Source organism: Lissotriton vulgaris, chromosome 2_1, assembly GCF_964263255.1.
Source record: "Lissotriton vulgaris chromosome 2_1, aLisVul1.2, whole genome shotgun sequence".
Taxonomy (NCBI): domain Eukaryota; kingdom Metazoa; phylum Chordata; class Amphibia; order Caudata; family Salamandridae; genus Lissotriton; species Lissotriton vulgaris.
This window is the reverse complement of record NC_141687.1, coordinates 1,072,113,228-1,072,140,560: the sequence shown is the minus strand read 5'-3', so window position 1 is coordinate 1,072,140,560 and position 27,333 is coordinate 1,072,113,228. Positions and strand designations below refer to the sequence as shown.

General features: G+C 47.7%; 1 protein-coding gene across 1 annotated transcript in view; it reads left to right on the top strand.

Moving 5' to 3' along the window:
- The window catches only part of NLRX1 (NLR family member X1), a 201,206-nt gene that overhangs the window by 131,888 nt on the left and 41,985 nt on the right, over positions 1–27,333 (top strand). The window contains exons 4-5 of the mRNA XM_086956764.1: positions 8,231–8,325; positions 14,792–15,402. Of these exons, the coding sequence (XP_086812890.1) occupies positions 8,231–8,325; positions 14,792–15,402 (706 nt within the window). The remainder of the gene's footprint in view (positions 1–8,230; positions 8,326–14,791; positions 15,403–27,333) is intronic.

Here is a 27,333-nt window from a genome sequence, read left to right as displayed (position 1 = left end):
TGCAGCATAATAATGTCATAATGGTCAATAAAATCGACCCATTCTGGAATGTTTAGCTTATTTATAATGCCGGCTATGTTCCAAGAGACAAGTGATAATGGTAGCATATCCAGTTGATGATGTAGCTGGTCATTTTCGGGTGCGTTTGCTACTTCTTCAGATTCTAAGCTTGGTATTAGACCTTCCCTCAGTGTTGGGAACTTCTCAATCACCTCTAGTGCTCTAATCTGTCCCTCTAAAACTATGTTTAGTTCCTCTGGAACAGGGGTATAGGATTCCTTAGGGGCCAAGGTCAGATTTCCTGATAAAAGCTCATGTGGAGTAGCTGCCCTATCATACCCAAGGAGCAGCTGGCTTTTAGGGGGGGCAGGGGGAGAGCCCACGAGTCAGTCGCACTCGTTTAGGTCGGATAGTGCAGAATAGTGCTTTTCCAGGTTTAACCCCCACTCGCATAATGGGCCATTCCTGGCCCTTCTGTTTCCCACAACTGTCCACTTTGTTCTCAATATGCTTGGTTTTGCTACTAGACCTCTTCTACTGTAGAAGAAGTCCAGTGTCAGTGGTATAATTTCTGCTGTTCTATGCTGTGGTGGAAAGATGTTCCGCAAGACATCAGGTAATACTTCGGGGCCTTTGAAATTTAAAACCACACAATCCCCTTGGAATTTCTTTGTTTTAGTCCCTATCCACTTGACCCTTCTTGCTGTAAGCAGATCGTCCGATAACTTTTCTGCGCCCCAAGGAGATATATGCATATTGTTACTCAGCCACTGCAGAGCCTTATTTCGTAAAGAATCTGGAGACTCAATCTGCCCTGTTTTCAGTGGTGGTGTATTAGCAAGCACTAGAATCAAAGGAGAAGCTTCAACAATTAATTCAACTGGGCTGGTTTCTGCATTGAAATTATCAGGGGTGGTATTACCTGCTGTTTGCACTGAATCTAAGATTGGAGCGTTGTTAGGGATATCGCCGAGTCTGGAGCTAACTTGCTGTGTTTGGGCAAGTGTGACTTCTGGGCCATCATTCGAGTTCCCCCAAGCGTTTTCCCTGCGGCCTGTATATCATCAAGTTTATCTATTATTAGGTTTGGTATTACCCCCACCCCCTCGTTAGTTTTCTTCAGGAGGGTCTCTAATTTGTTGACTTTATTGGCTAGCTGATCTATTTTGGATATAAGGGGTTTCATTAGCCCTGATAGTTTGGACTCCAGTATACCCATAAGCTTGTTTGAAAACCTATCCTCCCAAGCTATACTTTCATTCTCTTCCTCCCTTATCCCTTCTTCCGCCCTTCTGTTTGTTCTTCTAGGTGGGGTTGCAGGTTTATTCTTACTGGAACGCAGTCCACCTCTTTTAGGCGGAGCCTTAGTGATCCCTCTTTTAGCTCTTGGTGCGGGGACAGGGGTAGGAGGGGAAATGCTCTCAGAGTCTAACTCTACAATTGTATCAGAATTATTTAACTCTCCTGCAGTTAATAGATCGGCAATAGGATCGGGTTGTTGGACAATGGATGCCGTAGACACATTTGTTGTAGAGCAGTCATTAGAGTCCTCGATAAGGTCGGTGATGTTTGTATCATCGCCGGCAGAGTGGAATACCCCTAGTGGGTCGATTTGGGCACAAGGTGGAGAGTCTATAAGACCCAAAGAGGACCTCCGGTCATTATTAATTTTGGCCACCACCTGGACCAAATAATTGTCCATTGTGTTGGCCGGGGTGACAGGTGTTTTTTGTCTCGACATAGCAATCGGTCAATATTCTGAGCAACAAAGCCCTAGATAGGTGTACAGCAATAATAGACGGGTTATGCGATGTCCGCAGAGGATATAGGAATATATCACCTTACCGCATGTAGACTTGAGAGTTAGGGCAAAGAGGGGTGGCCCAGTCCAGTCTATCACAGTCTAGAACGGGCTAAAACGGGCCCGCCCTTGGCCCGGGCTTCGCCCGGCGTCCCGCGAGACGGTGGGGTTGCTGCTTTTGAGCGCCTCCTGGCGCTTGCAGGTGACGAGGCAGGACACTGGTGCTGCTGGGAGTTGTAGTTTGGTCCTAACTCGCCTCCGCTCGGCGGCCCCGCTCTGGTGGAAGGAGAGCGCTGGGCGGCGGGAGGTGAGCGGCGAGACGTCCACAGGTGCTGGTCCCAATCCCAGGTCAGTGCACGCAAAGAATGGCAGCAAGTCGGCGAGTAGCAAAAAGGTTTCCCCCACTCGACCGTGGGGTTGCTGCTTTTGAGCGCCTCCTGGCGCTTGCAGGTGACGAGGCAGGACACTGGTGCTGCTGGGAGTTGTAGTTTGGTCCTAACTCGCCTCCGCTCGGCGGCCCCGCTCTGGTGGAAGGAGAGCGCTGGGCGGCGGGAGGCGAGCGGCGAGACGTCCACAGGTGCTGGTCCCAATCCCAGGTCAGTGCACGCAAAGAATGGCAGCAAGTCGGCGAGTAGCAAAAAGGTTTCCCCCACTCGACCGTGGGGTTGCTGCTTTTGAGCACCTCCTGGCGCTTGCAGGTGACGAGGCAGGACACTGGTGCTGCTGGGAGTTGTAGTTTGGTCCTAACTCGCCTCCGCTCGGCGGCCCCGCTCTGGTGGAAGGAGAGCGCTGGGCGGCGGGAGGCGAGCGGCGAGACGTCCACAGGTGCTGGTCCCAATACCAGGTCAGTGCACGCAAAGAATGGCAGCAAGTCGGCGAGTAGCAAAAAGGTTGAAAGTGAAAGTGCACACGGCATGCAGAAAGTGTTAAGAGTGTTGCATGTGGTGAAAAATAATTAATGTTTAGGTTGGGGCTCCTGCTCCTAGATTAACAAAAGATGGTGACACAGATAGTGATCAAAGTCCTTCCTGCCGGACTGTTAAAGGGATTCTTTGAGGGAATGTTTCCCACAAGGAAACAAATCATGGCAAACTACTTTGAAACGCACTATTTTTTTTTTTATATATAGAACTTTTATTGTAGTTGTGCGCTTTTGAGCACTCGTGTGACTTTTCATTCCCATGTCACTAGTGCACAAGTATCATTTAATTAAGTAACAGTAACAGCACTTAGACACATTAGGAATGTGGTATGAAGTGTTATATAAAAGACGAGTTATTGATATTATAATTTGAAACTCAGCCTTTGCTCTCACGTTGTAAGGACTCGGCAGTATCAAATCAGAGCCACATTTCAAATATATTCTTCGCATTTCCCAAAAAAACACAGAATGATCAACGAAGCTATATATATTACCCCTGTACAGATCTTGGCGTTCAAAAATTCATTAAACTGTTCAGCTTTCCACTGTACAATCTTATACCATTTGTCTTCACAAACTCCAGAATACTGCAGACCTCGGGATGTCAACGCGCTGTAATTACCTAACAATGTCAATTTATCAAGCTCAGAAGAATAAAAGGCACAGTCGGCGCTCACACGATTCAACCCATCCACACCAAATGTCAGCAACGAGTGTTGCAGCCACAAAGCAAACTACTTGCAAACGCACAATTTTTTTATATATATATATATAATTTTCGTTGTATCGTTGTAATTGTGTGCTTTTGAGCACTCATGCGACTTTTCATTCCTGTGTCTCTTGTTCACACGACCCTGCCCTCTGCAAATTTTCTGAAAGAGCACTGGGTGGGTGAGTGGGCGTTAGGAGTGCCAAAGGACCCGTGCAGGAGTGAGGTGGGAGGGCACCGCGGGCATCGCAAGAGGTGGGAGGGCATGGCTGGAGGTGGGAGGGAGGTGGGGTGGTACTGCGGGCATCGCTAGAGATGGAAGGGCATTGCTGGAGGTGGGAGGGAGTTGGGGTGGCACTGCGGGCATCGCTAGAGGTGGGAGGGCATCGCTGGAGTTGGGGGGGAGGTGGGGTGGCACTGCGGGCATCGCTAGTGTTGGGAGGGCATCGCTGGCGGTGGGAGTGAGGTGGGGCACTGCTGCCATCGCTAGAGATGGGAGGACATCGCTGGAGGTGGGAGGATCGTGGGGGCACTGCGGGTATCGCTTGGGGTGGGAGGGTATCCTGGAGGTGGGGGGGCACTGCGGGCATCACTAGAGGTGGGAGGGCATTGCTGGAGGTGGGGGGCACTGCCGGCATCGCTAGAGGTGGAAGGGCATCGCTGGAGGTGGGGGGCACTACGGGCATCGCAGGAGGTGGAGGGCACTGTGGGCATCGCTGGAGGTGGATGGGAGGTGGCAGGGCACATACTCTAACATACTAAGTTTTAATTTAACACACTTAATGTGTGCAGGTTAAAACATAGCACGCAAGTCACATTTTTCAAATCAGATCACAGGGAAGAGGGATGTATTAAAAAACATTGAAAGCCATGTTCTATCTTACTTTTTTGTTATAATGTTCTGCGGTGCATAGAGGGCGAAGATGCACATGGTAGCCCCTTTGGCCAGGTTCCATTGTGAGATGAGATGCCAATAGATCTGAAGTCTTGGGTGAGGATGGACTCCAAACTGCCTGTGGACAGTGACGGGGAAGATAACTATTCTTCGCCGGGGTAGCAGGGCTACATTTTAATCTATTTATAATTCTGTTTGTGGTGGAATGGATAAGATGTATGTTGTGTAGGAAAACGCCAGCTTCGACGCCAGGAGTTCTCATCCTGCATAACAACGAAGGGACTGAGGGTTCAGGTTTCTCACTGTTTTTGGGGGTTTCAATCCTCAGAAGCGGATGAGGCTCAATGCATGGGTGAGGTGTGTTTGTTTTTTCATTGTTTTAGTCGGCTGGTTAATGTCTGTCTTAAATAGGTCCGATTCTACACGCAGACTCTCCCTTTGAAACTTGTTTGCAAAAAGAAGGCGTCGTCCAAAAGCTCCGGCCTCACGTGGTAAAGGTTTCAACTAACGCCCACGTGTATGTATGCTTTCAGAGCTAGATCTAGCATGAGCATAAAGGAATGGGAGAGAAAAAGGGCCAATGCCAAAATCGGGCAACACTAGGGTGGCAGTGTGTGTAGTAATAGTACTGACTTTCATTGGGCATCAAAATGTAGTGTATGGTTGAGGAGGTCAGTAGAACAAGCAGAAAGTGGGATTAGGTTGGGGGTGGCAAATGGTGATCACTTTCGCGGCCACTTTGATGTTCTCAGCGGCCACGCGGCTCACTGAGAACATCAAAGCGGCCACGAAAGTTATCACCAGGCGGACAAATGGTGCGCGCGCCCAGCGCACATGCACTGTACCCGATCCGCACTTTGGGAGCACTTTTGAAAGCCCCTACTATCTCGCCAAAGGATCGCTAACGCGATGGCTTGGGCGAGACCTAAAAAGCACCCTGATTTCACTACAAATTCTTAGTGACTTAATAAGGACCTAAGCTTTTCCTACTCCCCAGTCCCAAAATGGCATCACAGAAAAGGCAGAATATCACCTCACTTAATACCTTTGCCATAAGCCCTGCCCCTTAAATATCCCCATCCCAACCCAAGTCCCTAAACCTAGATGGCTTATGCACACTCCACGTAGTCCCCTAGGGGGAGACAGGCTGTGTCCTTTGCTTCCCCGGGTAACCTCATTTCGTGGATCCATTAGTTTGGGACTCCTGTAAGGGAGGCCTCTTTTCTGCACGAGGCCGCCTTCACTGTTACTTTGGGGAGTGGTCAACTCTGTCTGTGCATCTGTAAATTGTAAGTTAGAGGTTGTTGTCCTGATATAAAAGATGCACCCTCAAGCATGTATCCTTATCTCCATGCATTCTCCAGTACTTGGGAATACCCCAAAGACTTGTTGGCGTGATATAAAACCTCCAAAACAGGTCACTAGAATACATAGAAGTATTTCTGGTTCGAAAGAGTACTCAGCCTTTTAATACAGTTGCTGCTTCCACTACATTTTTATTCTAAAGAAATTTAGAATCTTGCCTCATTTCTAAATATGCTTCGGTTCCACAGGATGAGTTTGCGCTAACGTGTTCTTGTCCCTACTTCTGAAAAATGGCTGCTTGCCCGTTGGGATCCACTATGTTTGTATAGTAACTTTAGATTTTCCTGCACAAGAGAATGTCCATAATCTTCAGATGATAATCTTGTAGTGGATAGTACCCTCAGTATCATATCCTCAGTGACATAATGTAAAATGATGAGGACTCATTACAGAATGTAATAAGGGTCCCAGAGTTTCCCATATCTCACAGCTACTTTTGGGCCTGATGCTTTAGGGGTCCCCTGAAGGGAAGGGCATGTGTTACGCCCCTTGCATATCCCATCTTGGTTTGCCCCAGGTCTTTTTGAAGGTACCCCCAGCACTTGCCCTGGTAATCGTCGGCTCCATTCACAATAGACACTCTCGAAGAGAAGATCTAATATGAAGTTATGGCGTTAGACCACTTCTGACTGCATGGTGTCTTGCTTTCCACAGAAAAAAAGTATCCCAGAGGGCACTTTTAAGGGACATCAAATTGTTGCGTTATTTGGTCGCAAGATGCCCAGCCTTGTTCCTGAGACACAGCTCCCATAGTGACATTTTCTACCTAAAGAAGTGGGTCCATTGCACAGTCATGGTTGTGCACAGCTGCATCCGTATTTAGTCGATTCATATGTTTTTCTAAGACTATGTACTACTCTTTTAGTTTTAACATAATTCTTTAAGTGTTGTTTTCTCCTAGTAGAAGTGCATACCTGGAAAGAAATTTTGTAAGATTTGGAATTAACAGCCATGAAGAAAAGTGAAATGGAATCATAATACGACAGTGGAACTTAGCAGACTAATTTAATCTTTTGCATTCATTGAGAAAAATGGTTTAATTTTATTTTTGTATGACCATCTTGCTGTCTTTATAAATTGAATAAGCATTATGTTGACTAGGTACTAGTGTGGCAGGATGGTCTTTGGCATGCTCTCAAAAGAGAGAACAGTTTCCATGCATTGAGGCCCTAAGAAAACTCCTTGGCATGTATAAACCAGAGAGGAAGACCCAGAGGCCGGAGGCACAGTAGACGCAAGAGGATCTCAAGCAGCTCACCAAAAGATGCAGGCCACGGTGCGCACAATGTGGTGTGGCTGAAGGTTCTGGTCACAGGAGATGCTCGAGGTTGGGGCTACTTGGAGCCTGAAGATCTTCTTAGAAAGAAGTCAACAAGCCTTTTCAACTGCAAGTTGACGCGGTGCACAGGGGTCTGGTTATTGCAACCCCAACGAAGAATACTGGCCTCAAACTCGGTGAGAGGGTAGAGCAGACCTCAGGAGCTGTGGAAAACCACCACCTGTGTTTCAGAGCCGTTTGGAGTCCAGAGGAGCTCAGGATCAGCAGACCGGTCAACTTAGTTGCGGTGCGGGACCGCCACGGGCGGCATAGTGCCTAGCTACGCCACTGCTCCGTAGGCTGTAGGGGTATCCTGCTCATGCAGGGGCACCTTCTCACTCAGAACCAAGCACCCTGCCTTCAGGATTGCAAAGGCCTGCTATAGTGGTGACTTATAGGTTTTAAGTGAAATGACCTATATCTTTAGTAAGTGGTGTTAGCACCAACTTGCACAGGCTGCAATAGCAGGCCTGTAGTTCCCTTTTGCATGGTCTGCCATGGGTGGCATAATGCATGCTTTAGGCCATGAGGGACCTCTGGGGTACCTATGCCCTAGGTACCATATACTAGGGATTTATAAGGGTACTCCAGTATCCAATCCGGGATGTACCTAAGTACTGAACACAACAGTTTAGGGATAAAGCAGATAGACTGGGGCCCTGATTAATAGGACCCCAGTCTGACTAGTCAAATAATGCTTGGCGCCAGGCCAGACTAGTCATCTACAGACAACATCTCCAGAATGTCATGCCTCACCTGTCTCATCCAGATGTTTCTGAGTGTTGCACTAGAAGCCATCGGTCTTAGTTTAACCATTCTTGTCAGATGTAAACTGCCTGGTGTCTTCAACGCAACATGATCCACTAGCTAAACTGCTAAACTGTTTAATCGAAATATGTTTAACATTTAAATCACCAACTTAAGATTGAACTGGCTATGTTACTAACCCTTTAACCTGCCAGCACAGGCTGGCCAAAAGTAGTGTTTTTTTGCCATTACATTTGGGCCTTGCCCTCCATTTTATTTCTTTACATAGTCTTTTCATTTTTATTTATATTTGTTATTGTTACACTTTCTGCCTTTGTGATGTATATTAAATGATTATGTGGGATAGTGTCATAAAGTTGGTCTTTACATTATTGCAAGTCAAAGAATTTTCTGCAAATTTGTAATAATCCTCAATAATGCTTCCATACACTCACCTCAGTTCTTTGCTACAGGAAGACTGCTCTGGGCTTCCGAGGAGAATGGAACATAATTTGTTGCCCAGGGCCGGGCTGGCATGGACAGATGTGCAGGACTGTGACAACCGGAGGTGAGGCCAGTTAGTAGCCTTAGGCTTCTGCATGTCTCTGTGCATCTTAGTATCTGCATGCACCTCTTTGACACCCCTATAAAGACCATTTACCCTTGTGTCCAGGGACACCATTTTGCCATAACTTACCATAGTGCCTGGGTATTCATCTTTCACACCCCACTGCCAAGCCTGTATGTATTTCTCTGTGACACCAGTTGGACCTCTGTCACCCAATATCATCCTAGTGCCTGGGTACCTCGCTCACACCTCTCTGAAGCCCCTTACCCTCTTGCCTGGGTCTGATATCTCTCATCTCTGAAGCCCCTTGCAGAAATGTATCTATTGACTTCTTTAAACCCCTCTCTGCACAACAGTTTGTCTGACCCCCTGAGGCAGATTGTTGATGAACACCCTCCAATCACTTCTTTTTTTTTTAACAGAAAACAGTCTCTGGTGTCTAGTGATCTTTCTGCCTCCCAGCAGGGCAGATTGGAGTTAAAGACCTCTTATCTGCACCCACCCCACCCGCGAGAGGACAGAAAGACTGTTGGGAACATGTTGGAGGTAGAGCCTAGGCCCGACGTGTGAGCGGGCAACCCCATAACTTGTAGCAATAAAAAAAACACCCTGGTGTCTAGGGGCAGATTGGGGCCAAAGAGCTCTTATCTGCCCCAGGAGGGGCAAGAAAGACCACTGCAGTCATTTGAGGGGTAGGGCTAGGACAGATGGGCCTCCCCCAACCATTTCTGCGCAAACAAAACCCATCTGTGCTGTCTAGTGGGCTTTCTACCCCCCCCCCCTTCCCAAGCAGGAGATTGACAGAAAAACTCAAGTCTGCCCCCCAGGGATGACATTATTTTGGGCTTGCGGGAGGGACCTGGTGGTCTAGTTGGCTTTCTGCTCCCCATCAGGGGCAGATTGGTGGGGGGGCTAGGCCCAATGCCTAGGAGGGCTGCCTACATCCATTTGTTGACTGGAAAAATGCGGGTTGAGGAAACGCCGTTTGTCCTTTTCCCTATCGTGAAAATGAGTGAAGGGAAGGAAAAGTGACTCACATCTGGAGTCATTCAGAAACCCACGAGGGTTCCGTCCTCTCGACTGGTATGAGCCAAGTTGGTCGAGTGAGGTTGTGAAAACTACGCATGTCCAATGCAGTGGCTTAAAAAATTTGTGACGCCCTGAAGAAATTGCCTAAATGTGAATGGCAATGAAACATGTCGGCAAGTAGAGTATGGTTAGATAAGCAGTAGCCATATTCACTTTTTTAGAGCCCACAACCAACACGAAAGAGACAGAATAAAGTAAAGATCCATGTTGTTTGTGGTTTATATGTTTGTTTTGACACTATTTGTGTTGTTCGTGGTTCCTATACACTGAACTTTTTTCACAAACGCATTCTTTGTTTGTTATTGGACACATCTCTTTCTTTTGAGCTTGATGGTGCCAATGATGAGATCAGGGCAATCCTGGGGAGTACCTACCAGGTTCCCGTTGGTGGTGCGCCTGTGAGGCGCCATCTTGCTCACACACACTTTTTTCTGTCTATCTGAGTTTGGCACATAGGTGTGTGTTTTTTGTTGTCTCACAACTGTCGTTTTATATTAAGGGATTGGGCAATTTTTAAATATGGCACAATATGTATGTACCTCCTACCTCATTCATTAAAATAGAGGAGTTAGTTGCAAAAGTTTTGCAACATATGGTACAACATTAAATAAATAATTCATAAGTGCCTCTGTGGTCTAGGTCATTAATGTGAAAGTAATACTGGAAAAATGCCCCTGGTGTCTAGTGGGCTTTCTGCCCCGACTGGAGGCAGATTTAGGTAACAACCTCTAATCTGCCCCCAAAGGGGGGCAGCAAGACTTTTGGGCTTGGGGTGGGGAGCACTAACACATGATAGGAGGGTAGCTTCCCATCAAACAATAGTCCCTGGTGTCTAGTGGGTGGATCCCTGCTTAGGGATTGCCCTCCTGCGGCGATCCTCATTCAAGGATTCACTAGAGAAAAGAACCATCTCCTTTCCAATGATACCTCGCCTGTCTGAATCGGTGCTCAGGGGCACATCTCAGTTGTGAAAGTGAAATGAACTGATCAGCTCATTTCACGTTCATTTTCTTTGAAATGACGTCCGCACGTCATGTGCACCAATCGTCATTTCATAGAAAAAAAGATAAACAAAACACCTTGGCTGCTGGGGAAGCTCTTCTCCCAACTCCCGAAGCTAAAAAGAATTAAAGGAAATCCCTCTGGTGCTCGCACAAAAGGGATATCTACTGCAAGCTCTAGGACGTGCTGGAGCCATCATTAGTACCTGAGCGCTGGTGCTATAGACGTCTCCAGTATGTCTATAGCACCTAAGCAGTTAAGCAAGAGCTCAAAGTACATCTTTTCAACAGACAATATAGCAGGAAGTTTCCACGTTATATTGTGATAAGCCTTGAAAAGTGATTCCAAGTTCTTCATGTACACTCTTGGAGCGGAAACTGATAGGCTACTATTCCAGAACTCTAACCTGTTCAGAATTCCTACCCCTTGTCTTTGCTCGTGCATGCTTGGAGACGTTTAAGTCTTCTTAGGACCTGGTAAGTTTTCTTAAGACTAGCCCTAGAACTATTAATAAAACTTTCACAAGACAAGAATTTAAAGTCAAAATCATAAAGGTTTACTTCAAACTTAGGATAAAATGCAGAAGGCAAAAATAAAAAAAATTCAGTCATATTGTGAGGAATCAGCATAATAAGTTAAAATCAAGTAGCGCAAAAGGATCAACATAAGGTTTGGTTCCAAAGTAACCAAACAGCCAGAATCAAAGTATAGTTCAGCAGGAGGAATGGCAGTGTGCCTCCAAAAGCAGGAAGTTTAAAGTATACGTCAAATGACAGACTAGTGCAGAGTTTGCACAGTTAGAAAGGCACGGGAAGTCTGGCACATTGTCAAAATGCAGCATGTTTTGTTGGGTTTAAAGCAGAAAAACCACACACTCAATATGATGTGAAATAACATAATAGTGTAGGATTTACAAAGATACCTGTAAAAGCACCAGTCACTATTTAAATGCACATGATACATGAAATAACATTTTAGGAACACCTACTTTGCTACATATTCATAAACAATAAATGAATAGCTCATTGTAAGAACCTCAAGCAAAAGCCCCTGAAATTGTTGCATCCCAGGCACAGCTTCCTCACGAGGCAGACACATTAATACATTTGTATTTTATCAGCAAGCAGACCCCGCAGAGAGAGCTTCTATTTTACCTATTTTTCTGATATTGAAATGCACACAGAAATGTGTATGCGGAAAAGACTCATTCATTGTAAAATAAAATGCACATTTGTTTTCTGAATTGATGTTTCTACAAGCTGACTGTGACTTTGTCTTTGACTGAGGCCTAGTTATGCTAACGTGAACACTTCTGAATTATGCATTAATTTCTCATTATTAAAAAACACGCGTACAGCTGATATGCCTTGAAACTAGAATCCTAGCTGTTCATGTATACACTTTGAGCGGAACTTGATGGGCTACAATACAAGAACTTAAACCTGTTCACAGACTTCCTACTTGTTGTCATTGCTCATGCTGCACCTCACTATGTTTGAAGAGCCTGACATTTCTCCTGGAAACTTTCAGCTTGATGTAAAGCACTGCATAATCCTTGTGGGTCTTGTTTACACTATAGTGAACTACAGATAAATATAAATAAATAAATAAATAAATAAATGTCTGGTATTCCAATAGTCCAGAGCCTATCACTGACATGGCCATTGATAGAACATTTCAGAGCCTTTCACTGACATGGCTGAGATTGGTAGATTGCAAGAGCCTTCACTAACATGACTTCAGTGGTAGATTCCAATTCTATTGCCTGTCATGGTTACCGTTGGAACATGCCAGAATTCTTCACCGACGTGCCTGTAAATAGGAGATTAGAGACTTTCTCCAGGCTAGATGGTAGGTGAGTGGGAGATTCTAATGACACTGGCTTTCATGATTCTCACAGGAACAGTCCCGCATCATGAATAAATCCACACCAATCACCTAGATTGACTACTCCCTCAGCAGTTTCCAAATCAACATCCCTCATCACATAAGATCAACCACCACATGTCAAACCAGGCAGATGCTGGAAAAACATAGCAGCGAAGGACTGGGCTTCCGTACAGACCCAGAGCGCCCCAGAGAACACTGGCAACCTACCAAACAACATCAAGAACTTCAATGATTAGATCTCTGCATGCGCTGACATGTTGGCCCCAAGCAAACATAGCAAACTGGCAAGAACGCATACCCAGGCCAGCAGGTACACAGAAGAACCCAGAATGTCCAAATGAAACTTTAAACAGCTTGAATAATGAAGGAAAAGAAGGTAGAAAAGCACAGATAATGACACCTTTAAAACTGGCCTGAGGCTGTACCACCAGCAAAACCATGAAACCAAGCAGAAGACCCTATCAGACTGCATCGACATCCGCTCCAACAGTAGCAAAGAGATCTTCTTGATCATTAAAGACTTCGCACACCAGCTGCCACAGCCAACAACCTCACCCCATCGCAAGACCTGTGCAACAACCTCTCAGACTTATTCAGTAGCAAAATCACAGCAGTAAATGAAAACTTCGACCATCAACCTGGCCATAGCAACATTGCCGCCATTCTACAGATCATGAACTGAGAACACACCTTGACCACATAGAACACCATCATCACAGATGAGCCTTCCACCATCATGACGTTCATCTACTCTGTGGCTATGTCAGACCCTTGCCCCCTCTACACCATCAACAAAGGATCAACCACCATTAGTAGGGTCCTTACCCCTATCTTCAACATCTCTATCGACACAGCAACTTTCCCTAAAGCCTGGAGGCATGCGGCGGTCAACGCTCTCCTAAATAAGCCATGAGCAGACCTGACCAAACTCGCTAACTATCTCCCTCCTACCATAACCAGTCAAGGTCCCAGAAAAAGCTATCTGCAGAGACCTTCCAAACCACCTCGCTGACCACAAACTCCTCGAAACCATACAGTCAGGCTTTAGGCCCAACCACAGCCCCTCATCGAAGCAACAGACAAAATACGGTGGATCCTGGCTAGAAGAGAAACCGTTGCTCTCCTTCTACTTGACCACTCAGCATCCTTTGATACAGTCTCTCTCACTAAATTACGATTAGACAAAAGCGCAAGATTAGCATTCAAGGGCCCATCCTCTTATGGATCTGCTCCTTCCTATCCAGTAGAACACAAATAATCAATCTGGAACCTTACTCTTCAGAATCCTAGAGAACTCGTCTCCAGAGTACCTACAGGCTCCTCTCTCAGCCCCATCCTCTTCAACATCTATGTGACCCCACTGGTCGACGTCATCCGAGTCCACAACATCAACATCCTATCCAACTTCAACGATCCACAACTGAATCTTGTGAGCAAATCTACCAATGACTAGGAGCAACTTCACCACCTACATAACTGAAGTGGCCTCCTGGGTGAAGTTTAACAGTGAACTGTGAACAGACAAGTCAATGACCTTCAGAAAAGATACCTCACTGTGTGACTCCACCTGATGACTTACAGACCACAGCCACACCTCCACCAGTAGCCCACAAGCAAGAAACCTTAGGATCATCATTGACAACAAACTGAAAATATCCGCCCAGGTCAACACAGTTACTGTTAACTTTTTCACACCCTCAGGATGCTAAGAAAGATCTACAAGTGGCTGCCAAATATCACCAGAAAATCCTTCACCCAAGCCCTCATAACATACAGACTGGACTATGGGAACTCCCTCTATTCAGGAATCGACAAGCACATTGTGAAGAGACTATAGACTATCCAGAACGCAGCAGCCATACTCATGCTCAACCTCCCATGCCAGACTCACATCACACCACACCTGAGGATGCTCCACTGGTCCCAGTATGCAAGCGTGCACAGTTTAATCTCCTCACCCACCCACCCATACAAAGCCCATCCCACCATACCTGATGTGCTGCATATATTCCCACCAACCCTCCAGACACCTCTGCTCGGCCAGGTTCTTACTAGCACACATCTCATGCATCCACCAAAGCAGGTGTCGAGCTTTCTCATACATCGCTCCTAAAGCATGGAATGACCTCCCACTCCATATCAGAGTCTCCTCCTCTTTTCTTGAATTCTGCAAGAAGCTTAAGACTTGGCTCTTCGAGCAAGCCTCTCACAGATCTCTGAAGCATCAGGATACTCTCACGGGTGATTGTATGATATACAAATCCCGATAACATAACAGTTCTTCACTGACTTGACTGCAAGTGGTACATCCCAGGGCTCTTTGCATGCATTGCTGCCAGTTATAGATTCTAGGCCTATAACTATCATCATCCTGCATTGTAGTATAGGCCTTTTACTGACGTGGCTGTCAGTGGAAGATTACTGAGTCTTTTACTGACCATATTTTGATAAAAGTATGAACTGTTACAATTTTTTCTCCCAACAGACCCCATCACACTGCACAAGCGCCGATTGGCTGCATGGCTCAGCCACCTGCCCACGGAGGAGAAGCACTATGGCCCATCCTTCAGCCTTGGTGCCATGCATGTGGACCCGGTCATCAGGGAGGGCTTCCTGCAGGAGAACATGAAGCACTTGACCTTCCAGAATCGGTTGGATCCGTGCGGTTGCCAGAGGACCATTGGCATCCACAACCTCTTTGACCGTGATGCCAGTGGGCAATTCGTGAAAAATGTAGTGTTGTACGGCACTGTTGGCACCGGAAAGAGCACACTGATCAGGAAGTTGATCATGGACTGGTGCCATGGAGGCTTGACACAGTTTGACCTGCTAGTGTCTTTCTCCTGTGAGGATCTGTCCCACAACAGTGCCCCCTTGTCGCTCAAACGGCTCATCACCAAAAAGTACAGGGATCTGCGTGAGGTGCTGCCCCGTCTTGGTTCTTCCGACTTCAAGGTGCTGTTCGTCTTCAATGGACTGGAGTGGCTGGATTTGGACTTCCGGCTTGCTGGAGCTGAGCTCTGCAGTGACCTCGATGAGCCATTGACACCTGTAACCATCCTTGCTAATCTGATCAGGGGCTACATGCTCCCAGAGGTGGGTATTTCCAGACGGTGCATAGTGCATGCGCCAGGCATGACTTCTAGCAGATGGGTGAGGGCCATGAGTCCATCTATGCAGTGTATTTTTGTCTAGCACCTATGCATAACATCCATTCTAGGAATGTGATAACTTTGAAAGTTCTATTGAAAAATTTGCAACTTCGTTTAAGATGCAATGTTTCTTTTACTTTGCAAACGGCGCATGACAGCCATGATAATGTATGCAACAATTTCTTTATTTAATGCTTGGAAAATAGTTCCACATAAGACCTGCTTTGGAGATACCAGCTTGTGTTCTTTTCCTGAATAAGGCTTTTATGCATAGAAAACCCCAGCTAAACAGCTAACAAGAAAGAAAACCTGCATACATTTCTAGCCTGGTATATTTTGATAATAGAGAAACGTATATTGTTACGCAGTGAACATTTTCTTGCAGTATAGAAAAAAATTGCTTGGGTGAAGGTAAAGTGGTAAAATTCACAACCTTTGGAGAAAGCGAAAAATCACACACCTTAACAATATTTGCATGATTTAAGAGGCTATCTATCTTATTGTTCACATAGTGTGCTTTTGTGTCTGATTATCTGTGTAGATGTTGATTGATTGCTAATGTGTGTGTACAGGTACTGCGCCCCAAGATAAAAATAAGAACACAACACCAGAATGCATCCCACAAGTGCCTCATTTGGCAACACCCTTTAACCACACACTCTTCTACGGTGTAGCATGCTACCAGTCAGATAATATGCTTCATCAAGTTATCTGACAGCAGCAACTGATACAAAGCGCTATATAAATGTTACAAGGCAATACTTGCAAGGCCTGTGCAATTTGACCGATAGCTCTGCTGCCTAAATGCCTTTCTTGCAAGACCTAAGCGGTAGCTCTATTGTCTTTGCACCCTGCGTGCAAGATCGGTGTTACATGAGGGATATTTCTGCTGTCTTTACAGCATACCTACAAGACTTTTGTGACCTGAGTGGTAGTTCTGCTGTCTTTGCAATGTGAGAGATAGCTCTGCTGTCTTTACATCCTACAACATAGGAGCAAATCTGAAAGAGCCCTCTGCAGACCGTGCACTTGCTTACATTATAGCATGCTTCCAGAATCCAGTCAATAGTGTGCTTCGTACCCCTCAGCGGGGTATGACGCGTTATTGAGCTACTGCATACAGTATGGTACTGCAAGAGAGGAAAACGTTCTCTTATCAACTGCAAGCATGTGCCGCAGCGTCCAGCAGACCCAATCAATGCTCGTGGTTGGCTGGAGCAGCATTCAGAGAGGTTGGATTAGAATGGCCTAATATATGGAATCCCACCTGTTTGGAACTATTGTTTGGGTAAAGGGTCTTGCTAAAGATGAGAACTGTTTAATTAGCAAGGGGGAAGTGGGAGAGGACTAGACAAGGGTAACTGGAATGAAAGTTAACTTGTTGAGACATATAAAAACTATATTTTACGAGACTCACAGATCCGTGAAGACCGGACCTAAGGCTGAACCAAAGGAGAGTGGCAAAATCTGCAATGCTACTGCCCGTGCTGAAACAACTGAAGCACGCACACACGCACGGACGCCTTTGCGCACGTGCAAACGGAATTCCCTGCCAATAACGAAAGGGGAAGTTACTTTAGATGCAATTCTAGCAGGTCAGAAGAATGCCTCCTCTTGTGAGCTAGAAAGAGCAAGAGTCTCTGGAATCTATGGAAAAGGATTGGGCTTGTATGGAGGGAGGAGTGAGGACCGCAGGGGCACATGGTTTAGGCCAATTCGTTCTTGTGCTGCCAGTCAGAAAGGTTGGATTAGGACAGAGGTCTTCAAACATTTTTGCTCTGAGCCCCCCTAAGCAAAATGTTTTGAGGTCGGGCCCCCCTCCAAAACTTTATGGCAAGGATTGGGGGAGCAGGAGGGACATGGCTGTGTGCAGTGAGCAGGGCTTATGAGATGATGGCAGGAATACATTTTCTATAGCTTATGAACCGCACTAAATATGAGACTTATAAAACAGCAAATACATCAAACAAACAGATATTATCCCAAACAAACTGCTCCCCATAATTGAGGTCTTTTGAGCCCCTCACACTCTTTGACCCCAATGCAACTACACCTGCTGCACTAATGATAACTGCAGCCCTGAGTAGCAGCAGCCCTGAGTAGCAGGCTATCTCCACCTGCACCTTTTACCTCTTCACCACCATGACGGATTATCACCTCGGTCCTAATGCTTAAAAGGAAAATAAGCTCCAATGCCACTTTTTTACGTTTAACTTTGTTTTATTGGCATTTGCATCAAAAGAAATACAGACATTTCGAGGACGAACATACAGTTCAAGCATAACAACTCGAAGATGAGCCCCCTCCCGTTGGCCAGAAACCGTGAATCACATAGCCGCCTCAAGAGCCCTCCCGGCGCTTCCACACTAACCACCGTGCCAGCAGTTGAATGATGAGGGAGATCGCTGTACTGCCATTTAGAAAAGTGACATAAACCCCCCCCACCCCCTTTCCCCACCCCAAAACCCCAACGCCCACTCCCACCCCGAACTGGTGTGCCTTCCTACCGTACCGAGATGTGTTATAAGGACATGGAAAGTCCTGCATGAGTCTCCTCCTGCTATGACAAGGGGGCCAGATGTGGGAGCCGAAGAAAGCGGAGATATTTAGGACATGTAATTTCATTCATTTCCGTTGATAATAAAGCAATCAATGGCTGCCAGGCGTCGGAGAAGCCGTCCATATTATGGGAAAGAGAGGCCTGTATGCGTTCCATACCTAGGACATACCATAATTTATGTAGCCACCCCAATCGTGTGGGTCTCACAGATGAACCCCAGTGTGATAGGATGTTCAGCGTGGCAGCTTCCAAAGCTATCCCCGTCAATCTGCCTCGCTTAGACTTGAGTAGGTATGTAATGGGGTTGGGCAGACCCAAAATCACGTAAGCAAGGAAACGCGGGAGCTCCGTGTCAAAGTGACAATATACATCGTCTAGAACCTCCCTCCTGTAAGTCTGAAGCTCTCTGCATTCCCATAAAATATGTAGCAGGGTACCCTCCTCCCAGCAGCCCCGCCAGGACCACGGACTGCGTGTTGGATTCCCCCTATGTAAGACGGGCTGGGGTCAAGTGCCAATACAAAGCTATCTTAACTGCCGCCTCTCTGTTAGCCGTGTTATGCGCTGTGTGGTTTGCGTGATAGTAGATGTCCGCCCCCTCCTTACACGTAAGGTGTCACCCTAGTTCCGACTCCACCCTTCCCTGACCTGCAATTGGCTCCACAGGAGCCCCGACCCGGGGCATATCGTATATAACAGTTATCATTGCCTTGTCCGAGTTTTTGATGTATAGCCACTTCTCAAACTTAGTTAATTTTCTGGCCACTTTTAGGCAAACGTCTGCATGGAGGAGGAAGTGTCTAAGCGGAAAGTAGCGAAAGCGCTCCGTGGCTGGAAGTCCGTAATCCATCTTAAGATCATGGAAGGGGATGATACCCTCACGGTCGAAGAAATGGCCTGCTGACTGACACTCGGTTGCCCTCCAGGCAGAAAAAGCCCTGGCATCTACCCCTGGGAAAAACTCTTTATTATTGAAAAGCGGTGTCATAGGAGAAGGGAAAGTCGTCAGACCCCGTCTAACCGTCACCCCATCCCACGCTCGCAGCAGAGACTATGTGAAAGGCGAAACCCGGAGGCCGGTAGGTCTGTGAGTCCGATGAAGAAAGGGGACCTTCCAAAGATTCAATTGAGCTATCGATCGATCCTGGAAAAGCCAGCTTTTCTCAGATTCGGGGCGTTTCCACTTCACTAGATAGGCAATTGTGCTGCGCGGAAATATTCTAAAACATTGGGGATGCACAATCCCCCATCATCCGGCCTCAGATATCACAGGTTCTTGCGCAGCCGGGGTCTCTGTCCTCCCCATATGAATAGATTAATAGCTCTCTGTAGAGCTTTTAGCATTCTCGGCGGGTGGCCAGACCGGAATATTTTGAAAGAGGTACAGAGCTCGAGGCAAGAGCAACATCTTAACCGCCGCAACCCTGCCCAGCAGGGAGAGCAAGTGACCCTTCCACTCATTTAAGTCTTTGGTTGAGCGTTGTAAAAACTTAGAGTAGTTGAGATGAACCGTTTGGGACACCGACGCCGCAAGCTCTATGCCCATGTATGGGAAGGAAGAATGAACTGGTATGCCCGCATATCGCCTATTCCCAGCTGCTGGGGCTGAGCCCCCTTCCCGAAACCACAAGACGGCAGACTTCCCAATATTGATGCACAAACCTGAAACCTGACCTAAATCCTCCAGCTCCGACAAGAAGCCAGGGACCGAGTGTGCTGGGGACTCCAGGGAGGATATTATATAAATTGCCATACAGACTAACTGCATGCCTATTTCCCCCAAATGGGATGCCCGCTATCCCCGGATTGTCCCTGATCCTCTGTGCCAGCGGTTCTATATATACGGCGAAGAGAAGGGGGGAGAGCGGGCACCCTTGTCTGTTCCCGCGCTGTATCTCAAAAGAGTGTGGAAGTCACCCCATTTACCTTGAGCCTTGCCTTGGGGACGGTGTAGCAGTTCGATATCCACGCTCGGAACCTGTCTCAAAATCCAAAATGTGACAGAGTTCAGTCCAAGAAGCGCCAATCTACCCGGTCGAACGACTTCTCGGCGTCCACCGACAAGAGAAAGGCGGCCATGCTAGTGCAATGGGCCTTATCGATAAGATGAAAAATGCGTTTTGTGTTATCGCTACATTGCCGGGCCTGTATAAAGACAGACTGATTGGGATCAATTATACCCGGCATGAGAGGGCCCAGATGTGCTGCTAAAATCCCTGTGAACAGTTGAAAGTCAACATTAAGCAATGAGATGGGCCGATAGGAGTTACACCGGGACGCATGCTTACCCGGTTTGGGTATCACCACAACTGAGGCCAACAGCATCTCTGGAGGGATCGTACCTGGGCCCATAAAGGAGTTGAAGAGTCGGGTAAGTACTGGAGCTAAGACAGCGCAGAACCTCTTATAAAACCCCACCGAAAATCCATCCGGACCAGGGGCTTTCAGGAGTTTAATGCGGGAGATGGCTCCTATCACTTCCTCGATGCGAATGGGATCATCAAGCGCATTACTTTTTGACTGGGTCAGTGCTGTCGTGCGTGCCTGTCGGAGGTAGGCGTCTATCTGCGGGGCAGTTGATGACTCTCCCTCATAAAGAGTTGCAAAAAAATCCCTAAAAGCCTGTGCTATACCCACATCATTGGTGATCTGGCATCCCTCCGAGTCTATAAGCTCCTTAATCTTGCCCTGTTGCATCTTCGCCCTCAACCTGCTGGCTAACAGCCGGCCTGTTTTGTCCCCTCGACATAGTAAGAGTGCTTTAGGTGAAGCGCCGCATACTCTGCACTGTGCAGGTCGAGCCCCGACAGCAGGGCACGAGCATTCTTCAGTTACTGCCAAAGCCGGGAGGCTCCTGGGAGTCTGTGGGCTCTCTCCACCTCTAGCACTTGGGCAGTGAGTTCTTTCCTTTTGGCTCTGCCCTCTTTATTTTCTGCCTCTGAGAAAGCGATCTGCTTTCCTCTCACTACCGCTTTAAGCGCCCCCCAAAGTGTAGCTACCAAGGTGTCTGGGGTATCATTAGTCTCTAAGTAATATTTGATACATTTAAGGATTTGCTCCTGTACCACCTGCTTGTGAAGCATGGTCTTTCGCAGTCTCCAGGTCCCGGCTGGCCAGGTTATGCAAGGGACCCCTAGTGTGACCAACACAGCATCATGGTCCGACAAGGCCTCGCCATAATCCAAATATCTTTAACCGCAGCTTCAGCCTCTGAGGAACCCAGAAAGTGGTCCAACCTTGCATAGGTGCGGTGGACGTGCGAGTAGTAAGTAAATTGGGAGGCCCTATAGTTAAGCGCTCACGATAGCTCAACCAAGCCCCTATCTGCTAACCACTTCTTGACTTCCCTTGAGACCCCCCCCCCCTGGGATTGTCGACTAGCCGATATGTCCACTGTGGTGTCCATAATGAGATTCAGGTCGCCCCCCACCAATATGAAGCGGTCTTGCGGTTCTAGGAATCTTGAAAGGGCTGTTCTAAGAAACACCTCTTGGCCCGCGTTTGGAGCGTATAGCGATCTAATCGTTTAAGCAAGGCCCTTAATCCAAAAACGATGTGCAGTAGCTGTCCCTTCATTTCCGCTACTTTATCTCCCACTGACCCCCAAAACTTCCTCGCCACCAGAATCGCCACCCCCGCCCTCTTGCCAGTCATAGAGGAGAGATATTGATAGGGGAATGCCTTGGACTTTAACCTATGTCAATCACGTACCAGCTATTTTTTCCTGCAGCAGGCATATGTCTGCTCCCGAGTTCTCAAACTAGGATAAGATTGCTCGCCTCTTGTTGGGGCTATTGAGGCCCTTGACGTTAAGTGTGAGGATGGTTAGGTCAGCGTTTTGCATATTTGGGCAGGTAAACAAAGCGCTCCCAAGCCTGTAGTGCTAGCCGGTGAAATAAACCGCTGGCCCCACCTGCACAATTAGGACACCTGAAGCCCCGATTGAAGATACTCAAACCACTCCCGCCCCTAAGCACACCAGTTCCCCTCCCCTCCCAAACCCAAACCCCAACTCCCAAAACAAACCCCCCATCACAGTCCAGCACACACCACATCCAGTAGTGTGTTCGTGGTGAAATGAGTCAATCCGGGGCATCCGTGCCAAGGGCTATGTAGCCAAACCCTCGCCCCTGCCTCACCTCCCAGCCCCATCATTCCAAGAGCGCGAGCAGGACCCCAAGCGCCCTCATGAGTCTTCCTGTGGGGAGGTGTCCGTCGTAACTGCTTCGATTGCCGCTCGTCGTTCCTCTGGCAATACCTCCGGATCGGGCCCCCGGGCAGCTCCCCCAAAGCGTCTCCTTCCAACTGTCTGCCAGCGCGCCGGAGACTGACAACGATCCGATGATCTCTCCTCAGCAGGGCTCTGGTATGGCAACCCCAACAGCTTGCACGCCTCTGAAAGGGACGGAATCTGGTGCAATCGACTTTGCCATTTAAAGATGATACGAAAAGGGTGACCCCAGGAGTATGCCAACCCTTTGTCCCGGAGGTGCGCTGTGACATCTTTGAATTCTCTCAGTTTCTGCAGGATGCTGGCTGCTAGATCTTGATACAGGGTAACAGTCAAACCCTGGTACTGAACTGGGTGCTTGGACCTAGCTTCCCTGATGATGCGTTCCTTAAGAGGATAGTAGGGTAGGAAGGCCAGAATGTCCTGCGGAGGAGTATTGGCTGTCTGTCGTAGGCCTACCCTATGGGCTCTGTCAATGCGGATCTCCGTCTCAGGGTACGCTGCCAGTAAGTCACGAAACCGTCTCTGCAGGAAAGCAGTGATATCGGACCCTTCTGCGTCTGATTGTCGGTCCCCCCGGACCCGAATGTTATTCCACCGAGAACGGTTCTCAATGTCTTCAGCATGGGCCTGCGGATCCAGCTGTTGCTCCCTTAAACCGATCACCCCTTGCTGCAGCTGTGTGACCTCATCGTCCTTGGACCGTTCCTGATCCCCGATTGCTGCCACCCTGTCTCCGAGAGTGTCCACCTCCCTCCGCAGCTCACGCACCTCCCCCGCTACTTCACTTTTCAGGGTGTGAAAATCCTTGCGAAGTGTATTGAATAATGACTCCAGGAAGGACTTTGTGATGGGGGTATTTTCCTCATTGTGGCCTGCGGCAGCTTGGGGACCCTTAGTAAGTATTTCCTTCAATGTGCGGTCCCTTCTCCCTTTTTGGTTGGACATGGCGTCACCCCGGCTGAGGAATCACAGGGTGCAGGTCAAACAGTGTCTCTGTGCAAGCTAAGTACGTGGTGGTATCGCGAGCTGTGAAGGGACGAGCCCCAGAAAGGCCCAGCAACCAGCCGGCGGGCATGTAGAGTCATCCATGTGGCGCCAACAAGAGGAGTATGCCAAGGCTTTTCCCTCCTCACGCTACGCCCTTAGATGCTGGTCAAGGAGATGTGCATTGTCCCAGTGCGTGGTAGGCCACCTAATAAATGGCTGCCCGGGGCCCCTCCGGACCCGTATACAACTGCTCCCCAGAGAACGACAAGGGCAATTCAGGGAGCAGCGGGCCTCGCCGCTCCTTCAGAGCGCCAGTCGACTTGCCCTGGCCGATGCTCCTCTTCGTGCTCCTTCCCTCAGCTCGCCTGCACCCACGCCCCTCCGCTGCCTCGCACTGCTCTGCAGGCTCGTGATGCGCTGTCACTCCCCCGGTCCAGCCCGCCTGCCCCAGTCACAACCGGGCTGCCGAGCAGTCCCAGAAGTTGTGCGTTGAGTCCTCCGCTTGGAGCCAATTGGCACGTTTTCCTCACTCCCTTTGGGGGGGGGGTGGCAAATCCAGGCAATCTGCCGCACCAGAAAGCCACTCTGCGTACCTCAGTGGGTGCCCCTAGATGCTCTCCACCGGTCAGGGCCTGGACGATGCAGCCACTCGCTGTCCCCCAGGCAACCCTCCCATCTCAGCTCTATGGCGTGGGCCCCCGGCCACCTCCAATCGTTCAAAATGCCTCCCTAGGGGGCCCGCCAAAGGTCCGCCACTCACGGCACCGTCAGAGCACTAACGATGTGAGCCGGCAAAGCGCTGGTCGAGCTCCACCACCTAGAGTCCGCTCACCGAGCTCCGGCACTGCTCAGAGTCCGGCCGCCATCTTGTAGCCCAGCTAGCTCCGCTGTCTGTCACCCGCAAGGGCCGGAAGGCTGCGCCCCGCCGCTAAGGCGGCGCATCTGCATACCGGGCCCTGGCCTCACTCAAAGTCCGGCTGCCATCTTTGGCTCCAGCAGGCTCTGCCGTCTATCCTTGGTAAGGATCAGGGTATGGCCCCCAGCCTCTATCTCAGCACTTTGAAGTGCGTGGTGGCTGGGGGGACAACTCCGCTATCGCCTGGTCGCTTCTGAGGGGATTAGCTATCCATGTGGGGTCTGATCGGGCATCGGAGGGCAGGGAGACGAGGCAACACACATCCTACCCGCTCGCCATCTTGGCCACGACCCCAATGCCCCTTTTTGAAAGGTAGACAGTCATAACTGTGATGCAGTGGGCCCCTCTAATCCCTGGGACCCAGTCCAGCGGCATCTGCTCCCTTAATGATAACCAGCAGTGGCCACTTACACACTTGGCAGCCGTACCAGCTTCACTAATAAATGTCTCTTTAAAAAAAAAAAACACTTATATTGTCCCCTTCTTTGATGCATCTCTCCAAAGAAGCTGTCTGTGGCCATTTGTAAACACAAAAATGAGTCCCCATACAGTGCTCCCCATTCTGGGCCTTCTCTTTGACAATATCTATGAATCTCGCTCCTTTTCGCTGTCTCCTAGACCTTTACAGTGAGGCCCCAGGGATCGAGAGGATTAGGGCTCTGGATCAGAATGCAACCCTGCTGGCCTCCTACCTGCCACCCCATGGACTCAGCTTTCACAATGCCCCTGAATAGTTAATACTGACTTTGAGATGCCTCTGCCTGAAATTGTAGGGTGTGGTGGTAGTACAGAAAGTTAAAAAAGAAACCAGCCTTCTTACCAGCCATTAATTGATTGAGTCACTTTAAGCCAGGGCCCCTGGAATCATGAGTTTCTCCAGCAGCAGCGTTTTCCACATAAATATCAGTTTACTACATTTTCTACATAATCTGGTGATTTCAACCCAAAAAATTGATTTTAGCTCAAACGGAACAAAAGTTACTTAAAGCGTGAGCAGTGGAAGGTCCTTTTCAAGATTGACTGGTAATCTTGTAGTTGCTTACTGCTGTATTTGGGTGTTAAACTGGTTCTAATGAGGTGAAATATTTCCCCTGACAGCGTTACCTTGAGTTAAAATGACAAAATAATGAAGTAATGCTAACCATATAAATGTGGCACATTGTGCCGCATAATTTACCTTTTCTTGCTGCAGAATTAAGTCAAACCTGCTGCACAATGTGGTCCTCTTCTGCTGAATAATTCCAGTGGCTCTGCTTAAAGCTTCATGGTGGCAAAGATTTATTATTTTTGAGATGTAATGTAAGGGTGTTGTAAGCTGAGATCTGGAATAGTTGATACACTTACAACGATGTCTGCATTAGATACAGTTTGATTACTTATTACTGCAAATTATATTTGTAAGAACTTGTTTTATATCAATCACTGCATCATTTTGCAGCAGCCTAACTTAGAGCATGTAAAAACTGTTTTAAAATAATGACTTACATATTCACAGTGCTTTCTGCAACAGACTGGGACCTCATAGCACTATAAACAGGGCCAATGGAATTATGCGGCAGGAGAGGGCCAAATTATGCAGCATCGTTGACTAAATTCTGCAGCAAGTAAAGGCGAATTATGCTGCATAATGCTGCATATTTTGTGATAGTATTACTGCATTAGTTTGCAATTTTTACACTTGTTAACACTGTCCTGGTCTTTATTGTCCTTCATAAGTACCACATTAACACCCACATATAGCAATAAGCAACAGAAAGGAGACCAGTCAACCTTTAGAAAGGGCCTTCCACTGCAAGGTAACGTGTTGCTGCATTTTTAGTAACTTTTGAACCGTTTGAGCTAGAAACAAGTTTTTTTTATCTGCAAATTATGCAGCAGAGGATGGATTATGTGGCAAATGCGGGAAATCCAGAACTATGCGCTATGAGTGCAGGGTGAGCATGAAAATGAAGGGTGATAATGGGGAGTGAGTTGTCTGAATGCAGGGTTCATTGCCAGACACTTGAAGTAAATCAGTATGTTATTGACTGTGGCGTAGGGTTTCAGATATAAGTTAAACTATTGCTATTATGGCATTAATCAGGGATCGAGGGTGAAGGAAATAAATAATGTGCTGATCCTACAACAAACTTCCAGTCCTATGATTAGGGTTGCCAGCTCATTATTTTGATGTCCAGACGGTACAAAAATAAAGTCACCTAAAACCATATTTTCAGCACTAATCTGTGCTTACTTCAAACATCAAATAAAATAGAAAGCACCTTTAATTGTGTTCTAGGGATCCCTGAGTGATCCAGGACTGAAAATTAAAGGGAACTAATACAGAGAAGTCAACTTACAAATGAATACATACTTTTTCATTTATAACCCTATTTAGTGTCAAGACAAGGTCTTTGCAGGCTCTTTAAACCTACATGGCAGTAATTTTTTTATTGGCAACCATACTTTATATTCCTTTTCATGAAATTCCTTTTCACACTACAGCATTAAATGTAAAATACAAATGTAAGGAATAGGCAGAGTGGGGGCCCAGGGGATACCGGAACCAGACGTGCTGGAGATAAGACTCCAGACACTGCCCAGCCAAGCCTTCAGCAGCACGTTGACTGACCTCCGCCCCACGTAAATGAAGACAGCCTAGAAATGCAGCAAATAAACATCATTGCACTTCCAGGCCATCTTCATTTACATGTACCTGTAGAGGCATTTGCTCCCCCCCTGGAAACCCATCCACTCCCCCACCCCCAGGGGGTGCGCGCCCCACAATTTGAAGACCTCTGGATTAGGATCATAAATAGACCCGGGCACCCTAAAAAAAAGTGGCCAACATTTGCGCATGTCGCCTTTTTGCAAAACACTGCTTACGTGAGAGGTGGTGGAGGGGGTGTTGTTTTTAACTTTACTGAGATAAAAAAAAAGCAAATGTTGCCAGGACTCTGTGCATGGATTAGTCGCAATGGTGAACCACACCTGAATAAAAGCGAGACCACTCCTGCCCCTGCTCAATCTGTATCCATGAATGGGTCTACATAGCGAGACACTGGGAATTACACTTTCACCCCCTTGGTATAAAAGGGATGTAATAGAGACCCATCTGCCTCAGGCATGCCACTCAAGCACCCACTGGGCCGTAGGTGTTATCTGAACAGCACAGACTCAGCCCAAATCGGCGTCCATG